We start from the raw sequence: 27,199 nt of genomic DNA, 5'->3' as shown, positions 1-27,199 counted from the left end.
ATAGGGAGCTCTGGAGTTCACTGAGAAGGGCAGAGAGATGATCAGACTTGTACAACTTGTACTTTAAGAAAATAACCTTAGCATTTGAGTAAAGGAAAGATTAGAGTGGGGAGAGACAGACCAACAAGCTATTGCAATTATCCAGGGGTGAAGTGAGGAGGGCCTGCACCACTGTGGTGGCTATGTGAGTGTAGTGAAGGGTTGTTCACAGATTGCACACAGGGGAGGTGAAGGGGAAAAAGATAGTGAGAAGTCAAGTTTGATAGTGAGGTTGCAAACTTGAATGATTGGGAGAATGGTGGAACTCTTGACCTTTAATAGGAAAGGTGGGTAGTAGAGAAAGTTGGGGGAATAAAGATAAGTGCAGTCTATTTGGGGCATGTTGTGTTTGAGATGCTTACAGAATATTCTGTTTAAATGTCTGAAAGGCAATTGGAAAAGTAGAGGTCAAGATAGAGATTAGAATTATCTGTATATATGTGATCATTGAATCCAAGGAATCTGCTGATATGATTGTAAGATGGTATGGGGGGGGGGGGATGACTAGGTGGCTAGGTGGCGCAGTGGATAGAGCACCGGCCCTGGAGTCAGGAGTAGCTTAGTTCAAATTCAGCCTCAGACACTTAATAATTACCTAGCTGTGTGGCCTTGGGCAAGCCATTTAACCCCAATGTCTTGAAAAAAAACAAAAACATAAACAAAAAGTATAGAAGGAAAAGAAGAAGAAAAAAAGGGGGGGGAAGGTTGAAACTAGTTAGTAGGTGTGGTCTGGATGAAGATCCAGCAAAAGAGGTTGAGAAGTATTATCAAACAGATGGGGAACAAAGAAAGTTTAATGTCATAAAAATCTAGATAATAATATCATCAAGAATATCAAAGTTTGCTGAAAGATTGGTGAAGATGAGAACTGAGAAAGTGCTATTAGATTTAACTAGGAAGATTAGTCAGTTGGTAACTTAGGAGAGGGTGGTTTCAGTTGGATGATGAAATCAGAAGCCTAATTGCAGAGGGTTTACAAGAACGTGAGAAAATAAAGGCTTCTTGTGTAGAGAGCCTTCTCCCAAGAGTTTGGGCAAGAAAAGTAAGAGAGCTACAGGACAATAACTAATACGGATGGTTGGATCAAATGAGGTTGCTGCTTTATTTTGTTTTGTTCTTTAAAAAAGGGAAAGAGCCATAAGGAGAAATTGGGAGAGAGACTGAAAATTAGAGAGAGGATGGGTACAAAATAATGTAAGGGAATGAGGTGGGAGAATATTCTGGAAAAGACAGTAAGGAATATTTGTTTGTGTAGGAGGATTTACCTTGCAAGAAGAAGAGCCATTTCTTCATGTATCACAGGGATGAAGGAGAAGATAGAGGAAGAAGATGTCTGAATATGTGAAATAAAGAGGGCAAAACAGTCCTGTTTATCACACTATTTTAAGTGAATTTGTACTTCTGAATATGGATTAGAATCCAAAAACAGTGAATTGGAGTAAAAAGTTCCATTTTCAAATTCCCATCTCTTTTACTTAAAAGGCTATGTGACTTTGCCAAATCACTTCTATTTTCTGGGCATTTTTTTTTCTTATTTGTAGAATGAGAAAGTTGAAGTAGATGATTCTACTACATCCAGTGATCTTATAATTACCAGCTCTTCTCTAAAGCCAATAAGCTTGGCTCTTTTTTTTTAATTTTTTAATCAAGATAGATGCAAACTAAAGTAAATACAATGTTTGGGTGTTTCTTCATTTCTCAAAATAATTGACTTTAATTCTGAGAAGATGTGATAATAATACACCATGTTACCTAGTTAGAGTAAGATAGTATGATCATAGAAACTAGAATTTGAAAGGAGCCTTAGAAATTATCTATTTCACCTCCAATTTATTATGGATGAAGAAACTTAGAATGTTTAAGTAATTTGCTCAAGGTCATCCTAAGAGTAAGAGGTCCAGAATTTAAATCTATTTTCTGGCTCTAAATCTAGTGATCTTTCTTCATACTAGAGAGCCTTTCATACTGTCATCATTCACTTCATATTTAGAGTGACATGTGAAGCCATTGCACAGTCCTTTTTTCTGTGTAATATGGCCAGTGTAAGAACTGAACCATTAACGATGGTTATGTTAGCACCCTTAGTCATACTGTCTGAGCCAGTCATACTTTTCAGTAATAACTTCCCTTGTCACCTGAAAGACCACCAATCACAGAGTCTATTTAGATTTCTACTATCAATGGGTTATGCATGTTAACTGCTACTGTGGCCACCTATAACATGGTTGCCTATGTATCTTTTCTTTTGGAACAGTTCAATGGTTATTCGGGACCTCACCTTGCGCAGTGCTGCTAGCTTTGGCTCGTTCCATCTGATCCGTCTGCTCTACGATGAGTATATGTTTTACTTAGTAGAACATCGTGTTGCTCAGGCAACGGGAGAGACACCTATAGCTGTCATGGGTGAGGTAAGAGAGATCAGAAGAGTTCTACCCTGTTATACATTAGGGATGCTCAATATCTAGAATGACTAAATGAAAATGTTTTTGGGGGTGTGGGGGGATGAAACTAAGAAGGGCATATGTTTTAGGAAATATAATAATCACCCAAGGCTTAAAGAGGTGAAACAAATAAAATCTACCTTTCTTGGTGCCAAAGAACAAAAGGTATTTTTATCATGCTGAGGACAAAATAGAATAAATAATTCCTTTCATCAAAATATCTTCAAAACAATTAAAATATCTCTTCATCAGCAATTTTCTGAGCAAAAATTGTTAGTTGATAATAACGTGGATCATTTAGGGTAATCTAAAGGAGACAAATAACAAAATGGTGGCTGATATACTTTCCTTGGGAAAAACTGTATAACTTTCTAGATAAACAATATTATAAACTACTTGAGTTATATTAAGTAAAGGTAACATTTTTATGCTATATGCTCTGTCCATATTACTAAGTTAAAATAAATAAAATTAGAGAATTTTCCCTATTTTAATGACTTAAAATAACTATGTTTTAAAGCACTTATCTCAATTATTATAGCTTCCATAAAATAAAGATAAAAAATTTTGGTGCACTAAAGACACTACATTTATATTACTTTTTCCTCTCCAAAATTATGTACTTTTGGACTTTTCTCCAAAGGAATTTTACCCAAAGAGTGACAAATTTGTGTGCAAACAACTAGACAAGAAACACTGTAGTTGTTATGAACCAACACCATCTTTGAAATTCTCTTAGTTTTTTTTGCCTTTCCCACCTGCTCTGTTTTCAGTTATTTTTTTTCCATTTCCTGGTATCAAGGTATCCAAATATAAGAAAATTCTGATGCCAGGCTCACCTACACCTTCCAAAATTGGCATGCCCTTTAGTGTGCTTGATACAATGACCAACCACATCAAATCCTGATGGAATTCTTTAATAAGATGAATAGGATATAACGATAACAGGGATTCTCATTAGTGCTGTGTAAATGAGCCTGATGAGAGATCCTTGCTTTTCCTTATACCTCTAAGGGAAATAGAGAGTGGGAATAAGGAACTTACATATTATGAAGAGTTAGCAGCTTCCAAGGATGTTTGTGCAGCCAGCATTAGGTGGTGAGAACCAAATGGGACTACAGTTTCAATACTGACTATACCATTGTTACATTTATGTATGCCAGTACAATTTGTGATGCTTTACCAGATTGTTATTGGAGGCAGAGACATAAGTAAAACTTAGAATATGAGAAAATTCAACATGAAATGTCTCTTGTGAAATCAAAGAACTGCAGATTCCTCATGATTTTAAATTTCTTGCTATAGAATTGACCTGCATGCAAGAAAGACCCCTAAACTATCTAGTCTCACCTCTTACCCCACCCAAGGGTCCAATTAAGGCTAATTTGACATCCCAAGCCTCATCACAGACAACTGATGCCTTACACTCCTGTTTACCTCCTGGTCATTTTTCTAGTTCTAAATTGCCTATCTAATGAGGAAAAGGGAGGGAGAAGGGGAACAGGGGAGAAAATATAAGTGAGCCACTGTTTCCTAGTTTTTCCCACACCTTTCCAATCAGGCCTCCTTGAAAACTAAATCATGAAAAAAAATTGACTTTTGCATTCCCTTCTTTGGAATTCATAGAGTACTAGTAAAAGCATTCTAGCCATCCTAAAAGTATAATTCCAAGTAGCATATAGTTAAATAGTTGGACCTGTCTTAAAGTTTATTCAGTTCTCTCTGGTTTAGGTGACCATTATTGCCAATGGTTGTTATCTTATGTATTATTTGTAACTTTTATGTCTTTATCCCTTTTACCATCAGGTCTACTTGATTTAGGAACAGCTCTGAGTTCAGTCCTTGTTGCTATTGTTGTCTCCAGAGGACAGAGTTTCTTTGCACATGAGTGATGTTTTAAGGATTTTATTTTGCAGAATTTTATATCTAGACCATTATTCTACTCTCTAATTAATACTCTGATTCTGTTGGTTTGGGCTTTTACTCAATTCAGATCACAATCCAGTCATGACTCCACATTTTGTCCAATTTTTAAATTATATCTTTTCACAAAACTGCCATAGAGATCCTCTACCATGTACTAGATTCCTTCCTTTCATTCATTTAATATCTTGAAGCTATCAGTACAACACCAAGTTTGTCCAACTATTGTTTATCCATCTCCTTTAGGATCTGGCCCATCTTTTGGGTGATAACTATCTAAAAGTCATTGTTGGTAATATGTTACATCCTACCAAGAATAATGATGTCTCTTTCCAGAATTAATGATGATGATAATAATAGAGTTATGTCAGATACAAACCTTCCTTTCCATACTTAGTTCATATTATTACCATTCATTTCCATATCATTACCATACACTCTCTGCTTCAGCCAAACCCATCACCTAAATATGATGTTCCACTGTTTCTGTTTATTTATTCAAGCTGTCCCCTATTTCTGGAATGTACTTTCTCCTCATCTTTGACTTTCAGAACATTTGTTTTCCTTCAGTGTTCACTACTCAAGTCAAGTTATATCTTCACTATAATGTAAGTTCCTTGAGGTCAGAGATTATTTTATTAAATTTTATTCCTCCTTCCCAGATCTATCATAGTACCTTGCACATTTTTATTGCTGTGGAATAGATCCATATATTTTGACTTCCACAAATTTTTTTTTATGAGTGGTTTCTGGTTCCTCAAAGATATACTTTCATTTATTATCCCTAGTTTTTTTTTCCTTAAGTAAAGCTGCTATTGGATATGTTGTGAAAACACCTTTTGTCATGGTTCGTCTATTATTATAGTCAGTTTAGGAATCCATTCACTTCAGTTCAAAGTATTAATTGTTATCTCTAAAGCTCACTACTTTATTTGGTTATATCAATAACTTCTCTTGCCCCCTTGCAGTCAGAATGGGTGCTCCTAAGACTAAACTCTTAACACACTGAAAGTCAGAATTTTTCTGTGGAAGACTTGATTCTTTTTATTTCCTTTTCTCTGATTTCTCCTAGTTTTTACCAGATTAGTTTTTTACAACAAAATTTTTTGATAATACATTTTCTACTTTGATTCTAACCTATGATTTTTTACTGTTTAATCATATGGAAAAAATTTAAAGAAGATTTCTCCTGAAAGCATGTTTTTGTATTATGATCTAAATGAAAATATTTGCTCAAGTGCCTCACCATTCTGCATTTAGGCAGAGCTGATGTAGTTATTCTAAGGAGATATAAAAAATGTGTTAGCATTCTTTAACACTTTGACCTTTTAAAAAAGTTTTCAAATAATTATGTTGATAGGTCATTGTTTAAGTGTTGAGGTTTTTCAGAAATAAATTTAATCAACATTACTAATTTTAAATCTTAAATTATGGTATTTTTTTTTCTTTTTAAGATCATTCTATCTCCTCAATCATGTCTAGGCTATCTATTCAGTTTTAGCCTTACTAAGACAATTGGCACATGTCCACATAAACCTGTGTGTTTCCTTTGTAGAAAACAATTATACACATAAATATGCCTATTTCTGTATCCTGGTTACGCCTTTATTTTCTGCAATGGAAATGGAAACCACTATATTGTGAGGCCCCTAAGCTAGAAGTAGCCTTATAAGCTCAAGAGAAGTATTCTTCTATATGACTGCCTGTCAAATATGTGCATATACATATGTGTGTGTGTGTGTGTGTGTGTGTGTGTGTGAGTGTGTACATATATATAACTTTTTAAAGTATCTGAGAAGCTAAAATTCTTGGTGGGGGGTTATCATAAGGAGGAAAGTAGATGAGTTAAAATTTGTTTACTGTTAGATTTTATTCCATTTTTATTTTGGTTTACATTTTGTATAGGTGCCCAGTTGCCTCCTGGTAATGGTAAAAATTTTTTAAAAGTTGGGTTAAAATATACTAAGTTACATCTCTCTGCACACCTGTTAAACAAGTCAAAGATATACTGTTTAACAGTGTGATGACATATATATTATTTATTCAGCATGCTTTCAAAATTGAACCAAAAGATTTTCTTTTGAATGATGCATAGATTTCATGTTTCTCCTGAAGTGAGCTTTTGCTCACTTTTTTTGCAATCTTTTGCTGAATGCAAAGCAAAAATGGTTATTGCATATAAAGCAGAAGGGGAAACAATGATTTAAAAAAAAAACTCCTTTCATTTCAGCCATTAAAAATAATCCCTCTTATCCGTAATTGTGGTATTGTGTATATTTGAGTATTACGACACATATATGTTGCCAATTTTTAAAATAGCACTTGTGAACTCTACTTAATACAAAACTATATTGAACACAATTTAATCTTTTTTAAGGAATTAAAAGTCACTTCTTGGTTTTGCAAGGCCTCAGGGTTATAATTATGAACACTAGCTATTATTTTGCAGCACTAATCACATAGGAGGTATGAAAAACTGAGCTGAATCTATACTGACTCTATAATATGCCCTGGAAGTTGTTTTTTGAAAAATAAATCCCTGGAAGCTGATTGTTTTTGCTGTTGATTCTCTTTGTCTTTTTTTAAGAAGAACAGAAAAAATTATCATTTTTTGAACTTTCTGCTTCTTTAAACACTCTATATAAATGTTTCCTGGCATATAAAAACATTTATTTCTACACATAAAAAAAACAGGAAAACATACCTGAAAAATCACATAGACATTTAAGAATACTACATTTAAAGTCATGGTTACCTTGGGAAAATATGTGATGGAAGTTATCTATATTTGCATCAATTAAGCCAAGTTTTTAGTAGTTCTGTGATATTACATTGAAGTCATATGTTGGCATCATGGCATAGTAGATAGAGAGCATCTCTTAGAATCAGTAATTACAGGATTAGATTAAAATTGGAAGATACTCCATCATTCCTCTAGTCCAATCAAAGAATTCTTAAGACAACATATCTAATAATTGGCTATCCAGCTTCTGCTTGAAGCCCACCAAGAGCCAGGGAACACCCAATCTTCTGAGTAGTTCATTCCTTTTGGATAGCTCTAACTTCTAGGAAATATTTCTTTGGAGCAAGGCTAATTGTTTCTTATAAATTTTAGATGTCAAGGTTTTATTTATATTATATATAACTATTATTTTCTCAATGTTTATTTTTCTTTTATTGTGTTGCTCAATATTTTTTTAAATTTTAATTGATCACTGATATCTTCAACTAAGGAAGACTTAATTCAAGTTCCCTTTCTGATATATGCCATTTGTGTGATCATTGGGAAGTCATTTATTGTTTCAGTGCCCCATACAAATCACATAGATAAATAAATAGATGTTAATGGATGGAAGATAGATGATAGAGAGTCAGAATATAGATCTATTGAGTCGAGATGAAATTGAAAAGTCCAATTGCTACTTCACATGTAAAAGACTAAACTAACTCAGGACACCTGGGTTCTAGTCTCACTCCTCTCACCAACAAGCTTAAGCAAGTCACTTAATCTCTCTGGACCACAGTTACTCATCTCTAAAAGATGAGGAGTGAGGCAGATGATGCAAGATGTCTTGCTCTGAAGTTATATGTTTGTTATGTAAACCTTGAGAATCAGTGTAGAAATCAATATTCTAATAGAAAAATTACAGAATGCTAAGGTTAAGTGTAACCTATCATATAAGAAAAGAAGGTTCAGTTCAGTCATATTAAATGATAGTTGAGCAAGTCTGCAAAACTTTGCCATTTATTTCAGAGCAAGAAATAAAATTAATGAAACCAGGGCATTTTCATAAGTGTAGCCATTTTGAAAGGGGCAAAAATCCATAAAAGCTAAAAATTGCAATAAAAGTGATCACAAAGAAATAGATGGGCTTCTTGAATAAAAATCCATTGAACAAAAACTATTCATTTAGTTGAAATATGTTCGATAAGGTTGTATTTTTCAAGTAAAACCAGATCTGAAGAGAAATGGTCCAATGGCTGTTAGTTCACTGTAGTCAAGAATCATACTAAGAATTGCATATGGAACAATACTTAGTTTAGTACAGACTAACTGCTTCATAATTGCTACATTGAATGAATTGTGACTGTGAATATATATAAAATTCAGATTCATTTCTGAATAATTCCCACTCTTCCCCAAAGCCCATCCTTACCAATTTGCAAAGAAAGCTAGCTTAGACTTTATGATAGTATTGAAACAATGAGAAACCTGTGCCAGAGACAAATAACACAAATAGCTGGTATCCTCACCAGATTTATCATGTTCGAAAGTTATCTCTGAAAATAGTTTAATTTTAGAAATCCAGTTCTACGATCATGTGGCTTCTCTGCTTCCCCTACAGCACAGAGTAAAACTATGGATTGAACTACCCACATTTTTTTTCTAAAATGGCTTTTTTCCTCTAAAACAAGCTGTCTTCCCATTCTATTTGGTCAGTATGTACAAATTAATTTGAAATAGGAAACTCATTTGAATATTAATTTAAGCAAAACACTTTAGGAGCAAAGTAGTAGATAGAGCAACTGCAGGCCCTGCAGGCCCTGGAGTCAGGAGTACCTGAGTTCAAATGCAGCCTCAGTCACTTAATAATTTCCTAGCTGTATGGCCTTAGGCAAGCCACTTAACCCTATTGCCTTGCAAAAACCTAAAAAAAAAAAAACCACTTTGGAAGGTAAATCTACTACCATAGAGTAAAAGGGTCACACCCTTTACCACCTCCACAGCCATCTGTGGCCAAATAGAAATTATTTTTCAGTTTTTCATTATTTTTGTTTTATCTGCTTCCCTTCCCTGTATTACTATAAATTCTAGGAATTTGAATATAAATTATGATGTGGAACTTAATAGAACATATATAGGTGGGGATTTCCCTGAGAAACATGATATATAGAGAGAGAGAGAGAGAGAGAGAGAGAGAGAGAGAGAGAGAGAGAGACTGAGACTCTTCACTCTTCATAGCTGAATAGGTCCTTGAAGCACTTGTCCTTTCATTCCCTTATTTTACAGGTGAGGAAATTGAGACCCAGGGAGGAAAAGTAAGGTAACTTTAACTATAGCCTCACAGCTACTTTGTAGTAGAATGGGACATGGAAACCAAATCAGAAGTCAGTGTATTAAACAAATCAGTGAAGTACTTTACCATGTGTCTCTTTGGAATGCTGCACGTTACATAAGTAGTCATGACTACTGATGAGTATGGAACATAATTCAAATGACCCTTAAATGTACCAGCTCTGTTTAAAATATATATAAACCAAGATCTTCAGATGAATTCTGTTAATTTTGTGAATTTTTTATATTTCTCATTGCTTTTTATTCCACTCTTTGCTTCTCTTGTCTTTCAGAGAGGGACCTGTGTAGCAATGTCCAGGGTCATAGAACATATATTCCTGTAGTATCTCGGTGCTAGGGTCTTGTTTGTTTCCTACACCTTGCTTTTCTAAACCATTGGCTCTGTGCCTCAGCATCCTCTCAGAGGGATGGAGAAACTATGGCCTAAAAGTATGTACTAGTAAACAAAGGGAGGTCCTAATTGGTGTTAAACCTCCAGTTGCCCATCAGTTAAGAGGCTGTGCATTAACTGTGTCTGCCCTTAGAGAAATAAGGCACCTAGAGGGCAGAAATAGATAGGTCCCCTGTGGATGGACTGTGCCCATCAGAAGCAGAAAGGAAAATCTATAGCCCATATAGTAGATGGAAAATTGACTCCAACTCTTAGCACGGTGCATGTGGTAAGTGCTTGTTGATTAATTCATTGATTGATTCAGAGGCAGACATCTGAATTTGAATACTGAAATTTGCAATTTGAGAAAATCACCCTCTTTGGATCAAAGTTGCCTTATCTATAAAATAACAGGGTTGGATTGGATGCTCTGTATGATCCATTGTTCTCAAAAAGTGATGGAGGCCAAGAGTCAAGAGAAGAAAAACTACAACTTAAATCGTTCTCATTATTTAAGGGAACCAAAAGAATGCCCAGTTCACAAGACAAAGTCCTTTTTGTCCCTGAAAGTCAAGAAAGTAGTTGGGAAGCTCGTCTAGTCCCTCCTCTTAGCTTTCTAGTTACCTACATCAATCACCTAAGGAGGGTACTCAGTTTTGAAGTTCCCAGGTCTTAGACAAAGGAATGACAGCTCCACCTAGTGACTGTTTTACCATGTAGACTCCCACTGTCCTGGAGGGTAAACTAAAGTGGAAACAGGTAGCTTTGAAGTTGGCTTTATTCATTGAGGACACCTGGCAAAGTGAGGGAAATAGTCCTTGGTTAAGTGGTGACCTTAAAAAATGTTCTTTCTTATTTTACTTCTGCTGCCATCAATACACAGACAAATATTCTATGCATGCTGAAGGTATCTGGATTAATGGAAAGGAATTTATATTTTTCAGAATGTTCTAAATGGGGGCTTGATGGTGCTTTTATACTATAGGAATTTAACCAGGTGAAATGGTCATAGTTAGCAGAATCATAAGTAAGTGCTATCAAGCCAGGCAATTGGTATGTGATGGCAGGAAAACAGTTGCTGCAACTTGCTGTGAAGAGGCAGCTGACTTCCCTCCCTACCCCCATTCTGCCTTTAGCCAATATGCAAAATCAAGGTTAGCCCCAGGTCTTTGGGCTGGTTCTCCCAAACTGGCCTTTATCCTCTTTCTAGCTATAATAGCTAATTGTGTTTGAAAGGAAAGGAATTAGAGCCAAGTGAGAGCTGATTGTGGCTGACTAACATAGCTCTGGGGAATTAAACTGAGGAGCTGTCTTTCTTTGGTTGTCTTTCCCATCTCAAACATCTATTTTCACCATTCAGCCAAATTAGGAATAAAATTGCTATTGCCTGCTTCTTCCTTGATCATGAAGATTAGCAATAGAATCTATCAAAATGCATGACATGTGAAACTTCAGACATTCCTGAATTGAAGCTATTTTAGTGTTTGGTGTTTGTTTTAAATGATCAAAAATTATATAACTGGACAAAGCTGGGGTGTTGATCATTACTTACTTCTGTGGAAACTGTGGTTCTGAAAAATCAAAGATAACCAGAAAGTTCTGAATTTCTTTGTATTAAGTAAGCACCTCTGCATATAGAACACTAAACATGACATTAAGAAAGACTCAGTCTTTAGATAAGCCATGGTCCCCTCCCCTAACAGTTTATAATCTGATAATAAGGATCTACGACATTAGTAGATAGATATAAAAATGTATTTCGTGGAGAGAAGCTTCCAAACCTCTGATTTCATTGGTCTAGGGAATTCCAACTTGTGCTAAACACTTTACAAATATTATCTCATTTGATCCTTACAACAATCCTGAGAGAGGTGGGTGGTAGTATATCTGTTTTTATGGTTCAATAAACTAAGGTAGAGTTTAAGTGACTAGACTTCAGGGTCATTCAGCTAGTAAGTGTCTGAGACCAGATCAGAACTCCGATTAGAACTTCCTAACTCTAGACCTAATTAATGCTCCACCAGTTAGTTGTCTCTAAAGTATCTTTGGAGCAAAGTTACAAAATTATAATACAGCAAATGAGTTGTTAAAAGCAACATTTAAAGTACTGTGTACTCTCTATACAATGACTTTGTCATTATTTCTGTTCCAGATTAGGTTTCTCTGCTACCTTGCTATCTAACTAGGTTTGATGATACCTTGATACCTACTCTTCTGACACTATTCTCTCCAAGGTTACCAGTGATCTTTCTGTCCTGATTTTTGTTTGTTTGTTTTACTCTATAGTCATTACCCTTACACTGAACCCTACCTTGTAATAAAGAAAAATATTTAAGCAAAATTACCCCCCCAAATAATCACATCTGACCTTCACATCTGACTTCATTAACCTTCACCTTCACCTACCTCTCAAAAGGAGAAAAGCATCTTTCATCCTTTGTTCCTCAGGACTGAGATGGTCACTGTTAATCAAAGTTCTGATTTTTACATGAGTGTTTCTCTGTGTTTGTGTTTGGGTATATTTATCTTACCTCTAACAGAGAAAACCAATTCTTCAACCTAGCATTTAAGTCCCTCTGCAATCTGATCTTTCCATCTCATTTTCTATTCCTCTTTTTCATATACTCATTGGTTGTAGCCAAAACTACACTTCTAATTGTTCCATTAATTCATCGTTTTACCTCCTGCCTCTGTACATTTATGTAGACTGGTCTTCATATCTGGAATGTGCTCCCTTTGAGTTTCAGTTCATTTCAGGTCCACCTGCTCTTCTTCTTCAAATTACCTTGTACTGTACTTACTGGTGCATATACTGTCTAACTCCTCCTCCCCCATCCTCACAGCCCCTGTTCTTAAAGACAAGAACAGCTCCTTTTCTTGTCAGTTGAATTGACTAGAATATAATTTAATTTAAATAACATAATGTGAAATTAGACTCACTAGTTTTTTTTAGATCATGGCAATATGGAAATGTTAATTAATGATAACCTAACAAATGAAATAAAGTCTTATGAAGGATTTGATGACACTATGGAGGAATAGCCTGTAGACAGTTTGAGTTGGGTTGGTGTTTTTTTTTAACATTCAGACAAATAAATCACAGAATTACAAGGAATTCAACAGTATTCTTTGGGCTATAGCCAAAGTGGTAATCAGAGGCAAACTAATTCAGTGCTTTGCAAAACACAAACAACCAGAAAAGAATGGAGAAAATAAGTCAATTAGAAAAGAAAATGGAAACATTAGAGAAGGAACATAAACATAAATTAGATCTTAACCAGACATTCATAGCTAGGCTTGAATTAAATCTTTAACAAGCTAGAATGAAAGAAATATATAATAAAGTACTTATGGAAAGGATGAGGATAGAAAGGATGGAATATCAAAATACAAAGAAATTAATAGCTAAAATTAAAGTATAAAAAGTGTTCTGTCATGATTAAAAGCCAGAAATTAATTCAGAGAATCCGTAGACATATTTATTTAAAAAAATAAAACTTGATTTTTTTCACTGAAAGTAATAAGCATAAATCAGAGATTCAGAAGGTTTTTAAAATTAGAGACCTAGCTCAGTTCACTTGTTTTGTGTATGGGGAAATTAAGGGTCCAAGAAGTTAAGTGACTTATCCACAACAATACAATTTCTACATGGCAGAACTGGAACTAGAGCTAAAGCCTCCTCATTTACCTATCCAATGTTTTTACTGCAATACTTCACTAACTTTTACAGCAATACCTCAGCTCAGAAAGGATGAATGATCTCTAAAAAAAGACACACACACACACACACACACACACATATACACATACATACATATATGCATATCCATATATATATGAATATACATACACATATATTTGTATGTAGAAAGATAAGTTCTTCAGGAATTACTTTTCCTTTTTTACAGATGAGGAAACTGAGACCTCAAGAGGTACCCTATTTCCTCAACATAGATGGGGTGAACAAGTATACAATAAATACGAATCTATACATTCCTACCTCCTTTATGCTAGTTTCACATACTCTTGGTAGATTCCAGGAGGAGATTAGGAATGTGTATAATCTATAACAATGAAAGGAAAATAATCTATAAAGGGGGAAGAGTGTATATGTGTATGTATATGTACAGTGTGTGCAGTAGTAGTAATAATAATAATAAATAGGACAATCTGGGAAAAAATGAAATAAATATAAGGAAGGTTTATCATAATATTTATGAAAATAAGATGTCAGATTTCTTCTAAAGTATTATATCATCCTGAAACATTTAGTGGCAATAACACAATGCCCATCATCAACTTCAAAAGTTCTTCTAACTGATCATATATAATTGTTGTATATACAAATCCATATTTTTCTAGTTCTGTGGTCTTTTTAAAGAAAAAGTAGCTATATACTTTTTTATGGCTATACCAATTGCTTATTGTTCAAATGCCTAGAAAAGAGGATGCAGGCTTCTGAAGAGTTCCCAGAAAAAAACTGTAATAACATTCTAAATAAACATCAAATTTAAATAAAATTCTATAGCATTCTGTAGTAGTCAATATTACATGCTCCCTTTCCATGGGGATTTGAATCTGATACTGAGTCCTCTCAACCATCCTCATCATTTTTTTGATACTCTCTAGCATGTCAATATCCTTTCTAATATGTAGTACCAGGACCATTATCTCCCTCATACTATGTTTCTGTTTATGCCATCTAACAGTGCATTCCTTTTCTTTTTTTCCAATATTGTCTCCTATTGAGGGTGTACTCCACATAATTTTCATAGCTATTTTCTAGCTCTTACCTTCCCAATCTTGTTATTTATGTAGTTAATTTTTTGAACGCAAGTACAAACCTTAAATTTTTTTCACCTTATTTCACCTTATTAGATTCATCTCTTCATTCTAGCCCTGTCATTATCATTTTGAATCCTGATTTCTGTCATGGAAGAATGAAACCATAACATGGTTTCATGATCCATGAAGCAAAGTGAAAGGCTTTATGTTGAGCTCTAATAAATTCTGTGATATTAGTACCAGCCCATTTCACTAGCTTAGTCAGGATAGGATCCTTTTGAATCCTGATTCAGCCATCTCATCTATTAATTATCCCTCCTGGTTTCATCTTCTCTTTAAAACTGATAAACATGCCAAGAGTCCCTCCACCCATAGAATCAATAAAATGTCTAAAGAGAATATAGCAAGCCATATGTAGATTCATCTTTGTAGCAGTGTGGTATGTTGAAAGGAACATAATCTGCTTCAGAAAGGAATGAGTTCCCTCATTACTGGCATTTTTTAGGATCATAGAGCTGAAAGAGAACTTAGAGACATTATCTAACTAGACCCCCTTCATTTTTCAGGTGGGAAAACTGAGGCCCATAAAGGTAAAGTGACTTGTCTAAGGTCAAGCAGGTAGTGGTAAATAGAAGCTGAATGATCACTTGTCAGGGAGGTTATGGGGGGGGTGGTTCTTGGTTAAGAATCTGAAACCCATTTCAATTATGAGCTTAAGTGAATATCTGAATAACCCATCAAAAATATCCTTTCATTGAAAGAAACATCAATGCCAAGTAGTCTTTAAATCATTCTCCCTATTTTGGAATTTTTCTGCCTATAATCTTCCAGAGATTTGATATGCAATAGAAACTGGCCCTAGAGATAAACAATCTCTCCCTTTTATATGTTTGTTAATCTTGTCTGCTCAAGGTTAAGGAACTGGGGCTACCCATAATTCAAACTTTCTATAGGCTACTGTTAAGTTTTAGTTTGTTGTTATCATCACAATATGTGACCCCAGTGAACAGGAAAACCTTACAACCACAATTAAATCTTTCTGATTATTTTAGATAAACCAGTTGTGGCTCTGAAATAATATTACTGATTTTTTAAAAATATATAATTTCCAGGACTCTTGTAGGTGAATGAATGCTATAGCCTCCATGGCTCCAAGTGCTCCATTTTAGCAGTCTAGAGAGTTTGAAGCATATTCTTTCAGATACACTTAGTGGCAAATTCTCATCTCCTTAGGATTCAAATCCATCTAACAAATATTATATTTGCCATTGTACTGTGTGGTAGAGAATCAAAGGAAAATATTGTAGTGCAGTTTTTGCCCTCTAAGAATTTATATTCTACTGAGTGGATGTGGCATGTACACAAGTAAATACAGAATAATTTCAGGAGCAAAAAAAGTGCTAATAGGAGAATTAATAAAGGGTGTAGGTGGTTGGTGGGATCTGAACTGTGCTTTGAAGGAATCTAAGGATTCTGTGAAGTAGAGTTTAGGAAGGAGTACATTCCAGTCCTGGCAAACTACCTGGAAAAGGCACAGAGTTGGAAAGTGGAAGATCATGAATGGGTAACATCTAGCAGGCTATTCTTGACATGACCAGCCTCACTTTCTCCTCCAGAGACTCCTAGGTCAAGTGGTCAGATAGAATCAGGACAACTAGAGATGGCCCTGGACATGACGCAATCAGGGTTAAGTGACTTTCCTAAGATCACACAGCTAGTGTCAAGTGTCTGAGGCCAGATTCAAACTCCTGTCTTCCTGACTCCAAGACCAGTGCTTTATCCACTGTGCCACCTAGTTGCGTTCAATAGATAATCAAGTGAGGTGGTATCACCTTGGATAAAGACCCAGGTATGACTGAGTACAAATTACTATAATTGTCTTGTGTCATTTACAAATTGACTCTGAAGACAATTTCAAGAGAAATGTTCCAAAAATGTCTTGAGTGATCTTTGTTCAAATGTATATTAGTTACAGAGAATGAGTGTGTGAGCTGTATGTCCAAAATTAAATAAAACATAAATTATAGGTGTTTTAAAATTAGCCTTGTTATTTTATAGTCATCCCTGGAATAGACATAAACACACACACACACACACACACACACACACACACACACACACACACACACCCCAGATCATGGAAACTTTTAGAGAATAAATCTCCACATTTTCATCAAACCTGTTTTGTCCCTCTTTAATTTGGTCTGAAAATCTGGACTTCTAGTTATGACAAATCTTCAAATTTAAAAGTCTCTTATGACTCAAAAGTGAAAGCTTTCAAGTCAAAGATTTTCTCTGTGGTCATCCTACTGTGTCAGGTCTTACTTGCTTGTTCTCTTAACCATCTTTATTCCCAGTCTTTCAAGGTGTGTTTTCTCACTTAAGAAGGATTGTTCAGGATATGATGTAAGATGTGTCATTTTCCACTTTTTTTGTTCCCAGTATAAAGTCAATGCTTTGCAGATAGAAGGCACATAGCCAATACATACATACATACATACATACATATATATATATATATATTACTGAAAATATTATCATGCATAGTGTTGTATGTTTTGACCATTGTTTCAAATTCTTGTGCTTCCATTGGTGATGTTACAAGCACTTTGAAAAAAGTATTTCTTTATATAAATCATAGTAAAAGATTTCCATAATGGAAAAGAGATTCAAATTAATATCTTTACAAACTTTTAATCAGAGATTCTTAACGTTTCTTGGGTATCTTTGACCTCTTGAGTAGTCTAGTGATACCTTTAGACCTCTGCATAGTGATACAAAACAGGTTATAGGTTAGCGAAAAGAAAGATATAATTTTCCCATTCAGGTTCACAGACTCCCTGAAAGCTATTTGAGAACCCCTGTTCTAGCTATGTTAACCCCTGATTGTTTTTTTCATTTTTTATAAGAAAAAAAGCTTGAAAAATTTGTGTTCCATTATATTGCCTATCTCTAATGTAGAGAGATTTTGCAGTGGTTAATTAAGGTATGGGGTTAAGGTTGCTTGCTTATTTTTAGCTGAAACAACTTACTCAGGTCTGTCTTTGCCAAATTCAATAAAAATTCCATTTCAGTCTATAGAATTTTATTTCATGGATTCTATTTATATGTGGTTTCTTTAACACATAAAATGGGCCAGCAAAATTTTTTTGAATTGTTTTTACCTTATTACAAAAATGGTTAACACAACCAAATGAATATTTATTTGTAAATTTAGCAATTCAATAAAGAACTTTTAAATAACAAATAGATCACAACTTTAACACTTTTTAAAAGATGATATAGAATATACCTTTTACTTCTTGTTCTATTTTGTTCTGACTGTTATATAAATGGCCATTGTTTTGCAGTTTGGTGATTTAAATGCTGTGTCCCCTGGAAATATGGATAAAGGTAAATATTTTAAATATTATGCAACTGTTTTCTTGGTCAAGTTATTCTTCTAGAATATATATATGTGTATAAAATATATAAATATACAGATACAGATTTATCTACAATTTGTCTATACTGCCTTATATTTTTTAAAGAATTGAACTATACAGGCTAGGATGTTCTCCTTTAGAAGGATCTTGGATTTACTGAGTTTAGAATTATAAAGGAACTTCAAGATCCTTCTGGTATAATCACTCCATTTTATAGTTGAAGAAATAGATATAGGGAGGATATATAATTTCCAATTCAAAATGTAGCTCTTTACCCAATAACTTGTTGCCTTTTCATAGATATGTTTCTGAGCTTCTCTTTCATCCTTCTAACTACATACACACACACACACACACACACACACACACACACACACACACACACACACACAATTTTACTTGAAAATTTCAATGAGGAAAGTTCTACATCAATACATTACTCTAAAACTTATTCCTAAAAAAGTTTTCTAATATAGAAATACAGTGTTCCCCAATTTTACCATAATATTAATGAACAAGAATATCTTGTTTCTAATGGGCTTCTTCCCTGAATTACGTCTAGTATAGTATCTACCCCAAAACTGAGGCCCAGACTGCTCATCCCAGTTTACTACCAAGAGATGGCCATAGATGTAGATACTAGAGTAATTGCCCACAAAATTTATGACCATCTATAGAGTATGGTAAACTGGGGTAATGACCATGGGTCTCAGTTTGAGGAGATACTATACTACCAAAACTCAAGGAAGCATTCCAAAAGAAATGAGGTGACTTCAGGAAATGGTGTTTATAAAATATAACAGAAGCTCTGAGACTTGTATTAATGCCATAGCCCAGCCTACATCTCCCATCTCACCCCTATCTACAATTACCAAAGTAGAATGGACAGGATTGATTCTCCTGTATTCACCTCATACCCCAAATGTGACCCTTTTGTGTTATCTTCTTCCCTTAGAGGATATCTTGAATGTTTATTTTAACATGATTCTATCAGACCTTTAGGAAACAGGTTGTTGCACATAGAAAATGATTTAAGTTAATTTCTCTATAATATTTTAAAGGGACATTAAAAGACCTATATAACAGTAACTAAGGCAAAACCTCTAGAAGAAAAGTCATTGATTTGGTTCCTCCAAATGGGGAGCCAAGAAAATCATTTTCTCATTGCAGCTATTGAAACATTTCTAATTTTTTAAGGGATACTTCAAGTTATAATCCAAAGACAGATAGACTGTTTTAGCCCCTTTTGGCCCTATTCTTCATTTTTTTTATTTGTACAGATGAAGGCAGTGAAGTTGAAAGTGAAATAGATGAAGAACTGGATGATTCTGCAGAACCTCAAGCCAAAAGGGAGAAAACAGAGCTGAACCAGGCATTTCAGGTGGGCTGCCTACAGCCAGTTCTTGAGAGTGGGGTACAGCAGAACCTTCTGAATCCCATTCATAATGAGCACATTGTCACAAGTACTCAGACTATCAGACAGTGCAGTGCCACTGGAAACACCTATACTGCAGTCTAACAAATTTTAAAGCTTATTTTTCCAGATGATATTTAACCCTGGTGATGTTGGGCTTAAGTTCACAAAAGAATAAGCCTGAAGGTCGACTGTTGTCAAATTCTATCTGTGCTGAACATTACCTTTTTTCAGAGTTGTGAAATGGAATGGGTGTATGTATTTTTGCCAGGTCTGTTTAATTTTTTTTGTAAACAAATCATTTGCCTCGCAATATGAAGAGTTTTCTTAGTTTCAGGTGTCAAGAAGGATTTTTTGCAAAGCTTGATGTCAATGTTTTTGTCTTCTTATAATTAAAAAATAATTTACATTTTTTCATAGTTTATAAAGTATGTTAATGTTAATTGTTAGTCATGGTGTATGATTTCATATGTAAGTTTTTAAATTAGGTGCACTTCTGTGAAATATCAAAAGAAATTAATTCCTTTGATTTACACTGGAGTCATAATACTCATTTGACAGCAGATGCATCAAATTTGCTTCTGAAAGGTGCTTTTCATTGGACAGAACCATAAGACACTATTTTGATAATATTTTTAAGTGTGGAGGGAGAATACAGAGTGTTTTTATTATAATTCTAGAGAGTTGGGAAGGTCACCTATTTTTCTCTAAGGAAAAAACATTGAGTTGTGCATTTATCAGCATAGAAAAAAATGACAGAATTATCAGAGATTATGTTGATGTGTACATAATATGTATGCATAATTATCAAACCACGTTAACAAACGCAAGCTTCCGTTAAACATCGTTATAGATATTTATTTGAGTACCAATCCCTCTGTTTGAATACTACTGAGTCTGTCTTTGGGACCACTGCACACAGATGCTTTCTGCTGTTAAGTGGAGCTGTTGTAGTTAGAATACGAAAATGAAAATAAGTGATGATTTTTTTTTAATTTTAAATGTACATGCTACTTATGCTCAGCCGGACATACAGGAAACCATTCCGTCTGGATGACTTTCTTCTATTCCAGGTCTTTTTTTTCCTAATAGTAGTTCAATGTGCTGCTATTCTAAAAGATAATTTATAGAATGCAAGAATGTAGCAACCTGCATCATTATTTCCTTCAAAAAAAAAGATATTTCCTGGTTCCTAAAGTAAGTGGATTTAAATTTTAAGAAGAAAACGAAGGCAGTGTAACTGGCACACCTCACTTTTACATATTCCCGACTCGGTAGGATTGGAGTAGGTGGCTAGATGGACCATTGCCATTTAAGAATGTACATCAGGGATCATTGTACCTCGGCTATTACATGGTGCCTTAAAAACAGAACTGAAGCTAAGGTTTAGTACTTTTTGTTAATATGAGTAACTCTGAAATCCATTTAATAAGTAAGGTGTGCCTGTCATTTTCTGATTCCCCCGAAGTAAGGGCAGGTTACATATTCTTCAAAGGAAATTTAGGGTGGAATGGGGGTTGGAGAAAGAGAGGTTCAAAGACCTCTCTCCAAGTGATGGTAAACCTAGTTTTTCTTATTTAGAACTGAATTTCACTTTCTTACAAATCAGATTTGCTTAGGGTTATTGGGGTAGCAGGCTAGTTTTAATACCAACTTGTGTCATTCAAAGTAGGATTCCCGGACCTCCAAGCAACATGACATATTTTCTAAGCCCTCCTTGTCTCATTTTAATTTTAGAAAGTAAACAAAATGAGCAGGTATTTATCACAGTGCATCTTTTAATGTATTTGTGTGTGTCTATGTGTATACTTGTGTTTGCGTGCACACATGTGGGAGCTCATGTGTGAGTGCAAAGGGGTAACCATCTGCCATCATGTTGGAAGGTGAGCCTATCCCATTATTATCAATGTGAAATAGCGCCATTGTGTTAAATGGTTCATTCTTTTTTGTTTGTTCTAAATGTGGGCACACCCATTTACATAGTGAAAAATGAATAAGCAAAAAACAAAAACAAAACAAGCCAAAAACGAGGGAAAGCACAAGAATTTGCAGATTCCTAATAAGGCCTATATAAAATTAGATGGTTGAACTTACCCAGTTTGTCTGGGGGGGTAGGGAGGAGCCAATCTGTCATGTTTACTATACCAAATGACTTAACTGCTCAAGCAATGAATGGTATATTTATTGCTTAATTTTCTTAGGCGCATCAAAAAAACAATATCAACTAAATTTTCCTACTTAAATTTCAAATATTATAAATGTAAAAAGTTTTAAAATTGATTCATTTGTTATGCTATACAAATCAGGCATATTTTTGGAGTCTTCACTAGAACCATGGCTTTTTTAAAAAAAAATCTTAATAGCATTTAAATGATCATCCTTTTATTCCCTTCTAAATATCAATATGCTTGCACCACCCCCTCACCAAAAAACTTAAGCTAAGCTTCAATAAACATTTATCCACTTTGTTGTGCATTATGAAATGTTTACAAGTAAAATAAAGTGAAATTAATATTAAAATGGCAAAAAAAACACTTTCATTTTCAACATCAACAATTTTTGTTTTTGTTTGTGAGCTGTCTGTTTTCCTTTAGTACTGATATTCTGTACTAGACCAAATGTAGTTATGACTTTTCTCCAATGTGTCAACAAACTTTAAATGCATTGTTTTTCTTGTCATCCTCCCTTTTCATTTCAATGGTGAATTTGTACCATTAGAGGCCTCTGGTTGCAACATGCAAATTTAGGTGGAGATGAGATGTGTAGGGTCTTTGGAACCCTCCATGATTCACCTCTTCCCCTCATTGTTCACTGTTTTCTAAAGAAAAACATGGTAGAGTCTAGAAAAATGAAGTCATTTTCCAATGTAATCCAATTAACTGCTTTCTGATCCACAATGTGAACAAGATTAAAGGGTTGAGTGCCAGAAATCTTTAATGGTGAAGAATGTGTACACACATGCACCAGCATTTCCCTTTGTGCCCTCCTCAATGGTTTGGACTCCACAATGGGCTATAGATTCCTTACATAGAATGCTCAAGTCCAATTTGACTTACAGCATTCATTTGAAAGCCAAATTATAACCACTCCTATGTCCAAAGAAATTGGAGCAATTCCATATTCACTGCATTCTTTGAAAGTCTTATCCTTGTTTTTATCATTTGTTGCTACTGGTACTTTTCTAAAAGACTTTGGACACACTAGATTTCAGTCAATAGAGTCATATAATTTGTGCATGGAGTTCAGATTTAAAGAAAGGATTTCTTTCCATTTGACCTGGGGTTACAATCTAACACTAACAATCTACAATCTATAGATTTATAAGCTGCTTATAATTTCATGATCTATAATGATATATATTATAATCCAAAAGAACCTTATGAGCTATGTGAATATACTGAGGGAGAATTCACTAATGTGGGGATTAATAAAAAAGCATTTCTAGCCCTCAAGATTTCTTATAATGAATTTTATTTGAGTTTGAAAACTATAAAACTCAAAATTTTAGATTTCAAGAAAAACAGTGAACAGTGTGGGAGGGGGGTGATTAGGAGATAGGGGAGGGGGTGTTTAAATTGGCAAATTGTTTCTCCCTGGTAAGGGCACAATTTTCAAAAGTTTTCTGTGGATACCTTGTATCATCAACAAAGCTAAATGTGGAGTTGCTATATTGATCTTATTGCCCTTTCAACCTGTTTTCCTTTTTCTGCTTATTCTTGTACTGCACCACACAGCTCAAGTCCCTCTTGCTAGATGTTGAACTTTGAGAAAATGCGGCATGTATAAAGTGAGTCGTGTGCAGCATGCCCACCTTGGATTCATGAATGAGGGAAAATAAACATGTTCTTGTCTAGTGCTGTAAATGTCCTTCAGGAATGTATATGGTCTGTAGATGGTAACCATGAATGCTTTCCCCCAAGCCCAGTCCCTACAAGGTGTGACTAGGGCACGTTTCCTTTCTCTTCAGATGATATATTTAAAATATCTGAAATGCTATGCTCTTGATGATTTGAGTGAAAAAAAAAAGTTGGTCACTGTGACATTTGGTCCTCAAAATGTGGACACAAGTGAAAGGGGTTGGCAATTCTCTTTCATGAGCAATTTGATGAAGTGGTTAAATCAATCAAGTGACCTTTGTATTATCAACTTCTCCCAAAAATATTATATTAAAATAATCTTTGAATTATTTTAATGTTTTGGTAATTACCAATTATAAAATATAGGCAAAATTCATTCCAGAAAGTAGAAAAAAAAACTTAAATTGGCAAATGCAGTCATTTTTCTGAAAATTAGGCCTTGTCTCTACAGAATAGGACAACCTCTGTGTATACAGTTAGAACAAGTCAATGAGTGGGATCTGAGTGTTTCTGCTAGTTTGGTGATTTGACAAAAACTGGGATAGGAGCATAACTCAGTGCTTAGTTCTAGTGTTAGCAAAATCCATTTGATGTAATTAATACCTTGTATTAACCCTTTGAGCATTGTAAGATAAACAATGGGGACAAAAGCCTTTTGGATCATTTATTTAGACTAGTCTGGTAAAGAGACTCTATTATATACAAATGTCTAATTATACTGTTGAGAGAGAGAGAGAGAGAGAGAGAGAGAGAGAGAGATTCCAGACTAAATACTTGCATTTTCTATACATTTTATAATTTTCTGGAAGAGGGCTCAAGATATTTATTCCCAAATAGTCACTGCCATCCAAGCTATGTATACTGTTTACAACAAATGAGAACTTTCACTTTTTTCATAACCATGTAAATATCTAGGAATGGGGAAACAAATCTGTGGGCCTGTACACCTATGTCATAGCTGAAAACCACACATGGAAGGTACTTAGATTGCCTTGAAAAGATAGGATACAAAAATAGATGAATTTGAAGTTTTGGACTTATTTTTTAAAGTTTCATTTACTTAGCACTGCAATGTACAAGTCTTTGTGAAGCCTTAGGAATGAAAGAGTTTTAGTAATTAAAGAAAAGATAACTATTGCCAGGCAGTTAGGCGGGTCACCGCTACATCTTTCACAGAATAACATTCGGGAATGCATCCTCAATGGACATAATTTTATTCATGCTATGATTCTTTTGTATTTTGTTATAAAGATCATATGTAGATAAGGTGGAGAGTTATGGTACTTAATTTAGGCTCATCTGTCAAGAGATGCTATGCTATGTATACTACTTCTGACATCTGCAGATGTCAGTCTACTTACACAGCAGCTGATTCTGTTCAAGGGATACTCTTGGTGCACTTGGTCCCTTCTGTCCCCTGTACCCATCAGGCCTAAGAATGAGGTTGCCTATAGAGATTTTGGCCTGGCAGGGTGCAGAGAAGAATGTGTCCTAGTAAGATGTCCAGCAAAATGACATCACTAGTATAGAGCAAGTATGCTGGATGCAATGAGGATTTTTTTAGGCAGTTTAGAAAGTCAAACCACGCAAATTATTCACATGTTAAAATTAGTTTAAAACAAATGCAATACTCAAAGGGTTTTAATTTAACTCTCTTTTTTTAACAAAAAAAAAATTCTTCATAATGATTTACTGTAAATGCTTCTCAGTTTGCATGCCTTGATCATTGCTGCTAGTGATTTTATGTGCCAGTAGACCTGAGTTTAGTTTACCAATTTTACTTAAAATAGTAAAAGCCACTTACAAAGTGACTGCCTAGTTTTCATTTGAAGTAAACTCTGATATGCCTTATTTTCAAAAGGTGTTTTGTCTGTTCTTTTCTTTGGTTCCGTTTGATTCTTTTCCCACTTTCCTTTCTTTTTTCAAATAAATTATGGTGTTGGGATTGGAAGCCCTGAGTAATGAAATCTTTGGTAAGAATTGTTTATCTAGTTCACCAATAAATCTTGGTTAGAGGAATTATGATTCTTGGGGAGAACAAAGCTCCCCACTGACTGTTGATACCAAGTAAATTTTTTCCTGTGAGAAATTAATATTTTTGAGTAGTGATTGCCTTCTTTTAACTTGCTGGACACAATTTTAAATACCCAATAAAGAGATATAGAATTTTCTCGTTTAAAAAGCATCTTTTGTACCAAAGCAAATTTTTTTTTTCTCCACTCATCTCCATCATCAATTTGGACCTATAGTAGCAACCATCAAGAATGGTTACAGAAACTTTAAGTGAGTGCCTTTAGAAAACACGGAAATTTGTGCCTGAGGTGGTAAACTTTTAATTAGGTTAATTGTAGTGCTTACCAATCAGTAATTCTACTATCACTCAGGGCTTTCGTACCTTCTAGGTGACTTCTTTCATTGTGTTTTTTTTAAATGCTGTATTTTTTTTTCAGTGCCATCATTTCAATTTCACTTAGTAAGTGGCAGATTACATTATTCAGTCACACAAGCACAGGAACATAGCTACACTAGGAGATATTTGAACATTTCTTTTACAATCGACTGAATAGATTATGTAAATGAGGTAAGCAACTTTTTGTAGAGATTGTATGTGTGAGATAATGTAATGTTCTTTTCCAGTTTTTGGATTACAGTTGAATATACTTTTTAATTATTTAAAAAACATCTTTACAGAATAACATGTGATGGTTTTTTTGTATAATGTATTTGATTTTGTAAATACGTATTTCCTGATGTGATTTTTGTGAGAAATGCTAAATCTTTTAGTATATCATGTCCTCTCAAAATTGGCAGGAGCTAAATAATAGTTTGTGGGCGATTTGTATTGTGTACTGTACAATAACTGGGGAACTTTTATAATTATAAAAATATATATTAACTTTTAGTGTGTTGTTTAAACAAATGACTGGAACATACTAAAGATATTAGTAGGATTTTTCTGAATATTTCAGACTTGAACTCAGGCTAGCTTTCTTGTGTTTTTCAAAACAAAATTGTGTCTTGTCTTTTAAAATCAATAAATTTGTTTCCTTGTTAAAAATATATGTGAAAATGTCCTCTTTTGGCATGGTATTATTGTCTTCACTTTATAGCATCTGATTACCAAGAAATGTAAGTGACAATCAAGTCTCATGATCTCAGAGTCGTTTATTTAAAAGCAAAGAGGACCTAAGGGACCTTAAGGAAACAAAGAAGGTGACAGGGAGGGAAAAAAGAGAGGGGGAAGTAAAAGAGGGAAGGGAGAGGGAAGGAGAGGGAGAAAAGGAGAGGAAACTTTTGTGGAAAAGATTTTGTTTGATCCTCTTATATTATGGAAGAAAGTCATTTATTGAACCAAATGCTGGAGTATATAATAACAACAAACACAACACAACTTTTACCATTGGAAATTTAATTAATGAAGGTTTTAACCATTAAATTCTAAAAGACCTTAAAAGAGATGAGTTTAAAATTTTGATTACTGTTAAGAGACCCAATATGAGGCTGAATGAACCATTAATCTAGTCCAGGTCTAAGCATGGAATCAGACATTTTAAAGATTATTTTGGCTCCTGTTTTCTCTCTGAACATTTTGATCTTTAAAACATGACTTGTGACGAATGTTTCTTGTTCTTCTAATCAATGTTTATTCTTCCTCTTCTAGCTCCTTGAATTTTCTTTTGTCTTGAACTTCTACTAGATTCCAGATTACAATACTTTTTCTGGTATCAAGCAAGGAATAAAAATAAGTCTCTTTCTCTCCTGCTCAGTTCATTCCACTGGGTTTCCCCTTTGATTATTATATAAATAGTGATGTTTTCTCAAAAAAAGCATTAAGAAAGCAACACTAGTCTTTTTCAAGACTAATAGG

The 27,199-nt window shown here is 34.4% G+C and overlaps 1 protein-coding gene across 12 annotated transcripts in view; it reads left to right on the top strand.

Moving 5' to 3' along the window:
• Positions 1-25,544, top strand: part of RFX3 (regulatory factor X3) — a 358,977-nt gene extending 333,433 nt beyond the window's left edge. For all 12 annotated transcript variants that reach the window (XM_074197449.1, XM_074197448.1, XM_074197442.1 and 9 more), the window contains 3 exons: positions 2,294-2,447; positions 17,986-18,028; positions 19,341-25,544. In XM_074197449.1, the coding sequence (XP_074053550.1) occupies positions 2,294-2,447; positions 17,986-18,028; positions 19,341-19,579 (436 nt within the window). In that variant the 3' untranslated portion in view covers positions 19,580-25,544. The remainder of the gene's footprint in view (positions 1-2,293; positions 2,448-17,985; positions 18,029-19,340) is intronic.
• Positions 25,545-27,199: the final 1,655 nt, after the last annotated feature.

This window comes from Macrotis lagotis, chromosome 8 (genome assembly GCF_037893015.1).
Source record: "Macrotis lagotis isolate mMagLag1 chromosome 8, bilby.v1.9.chrom.fasta, whole genome shotgun sequence".
Taxonomy (NCBI): Eukaryota; Metazoa; Chordata; class Mammalia; order Peramelemorphia; family Peramelidae; genus Macrotis; species Macrotis lagotis.
This window is presented reverse-complemented; position numbering and strand designations above follow the sequence as displayed.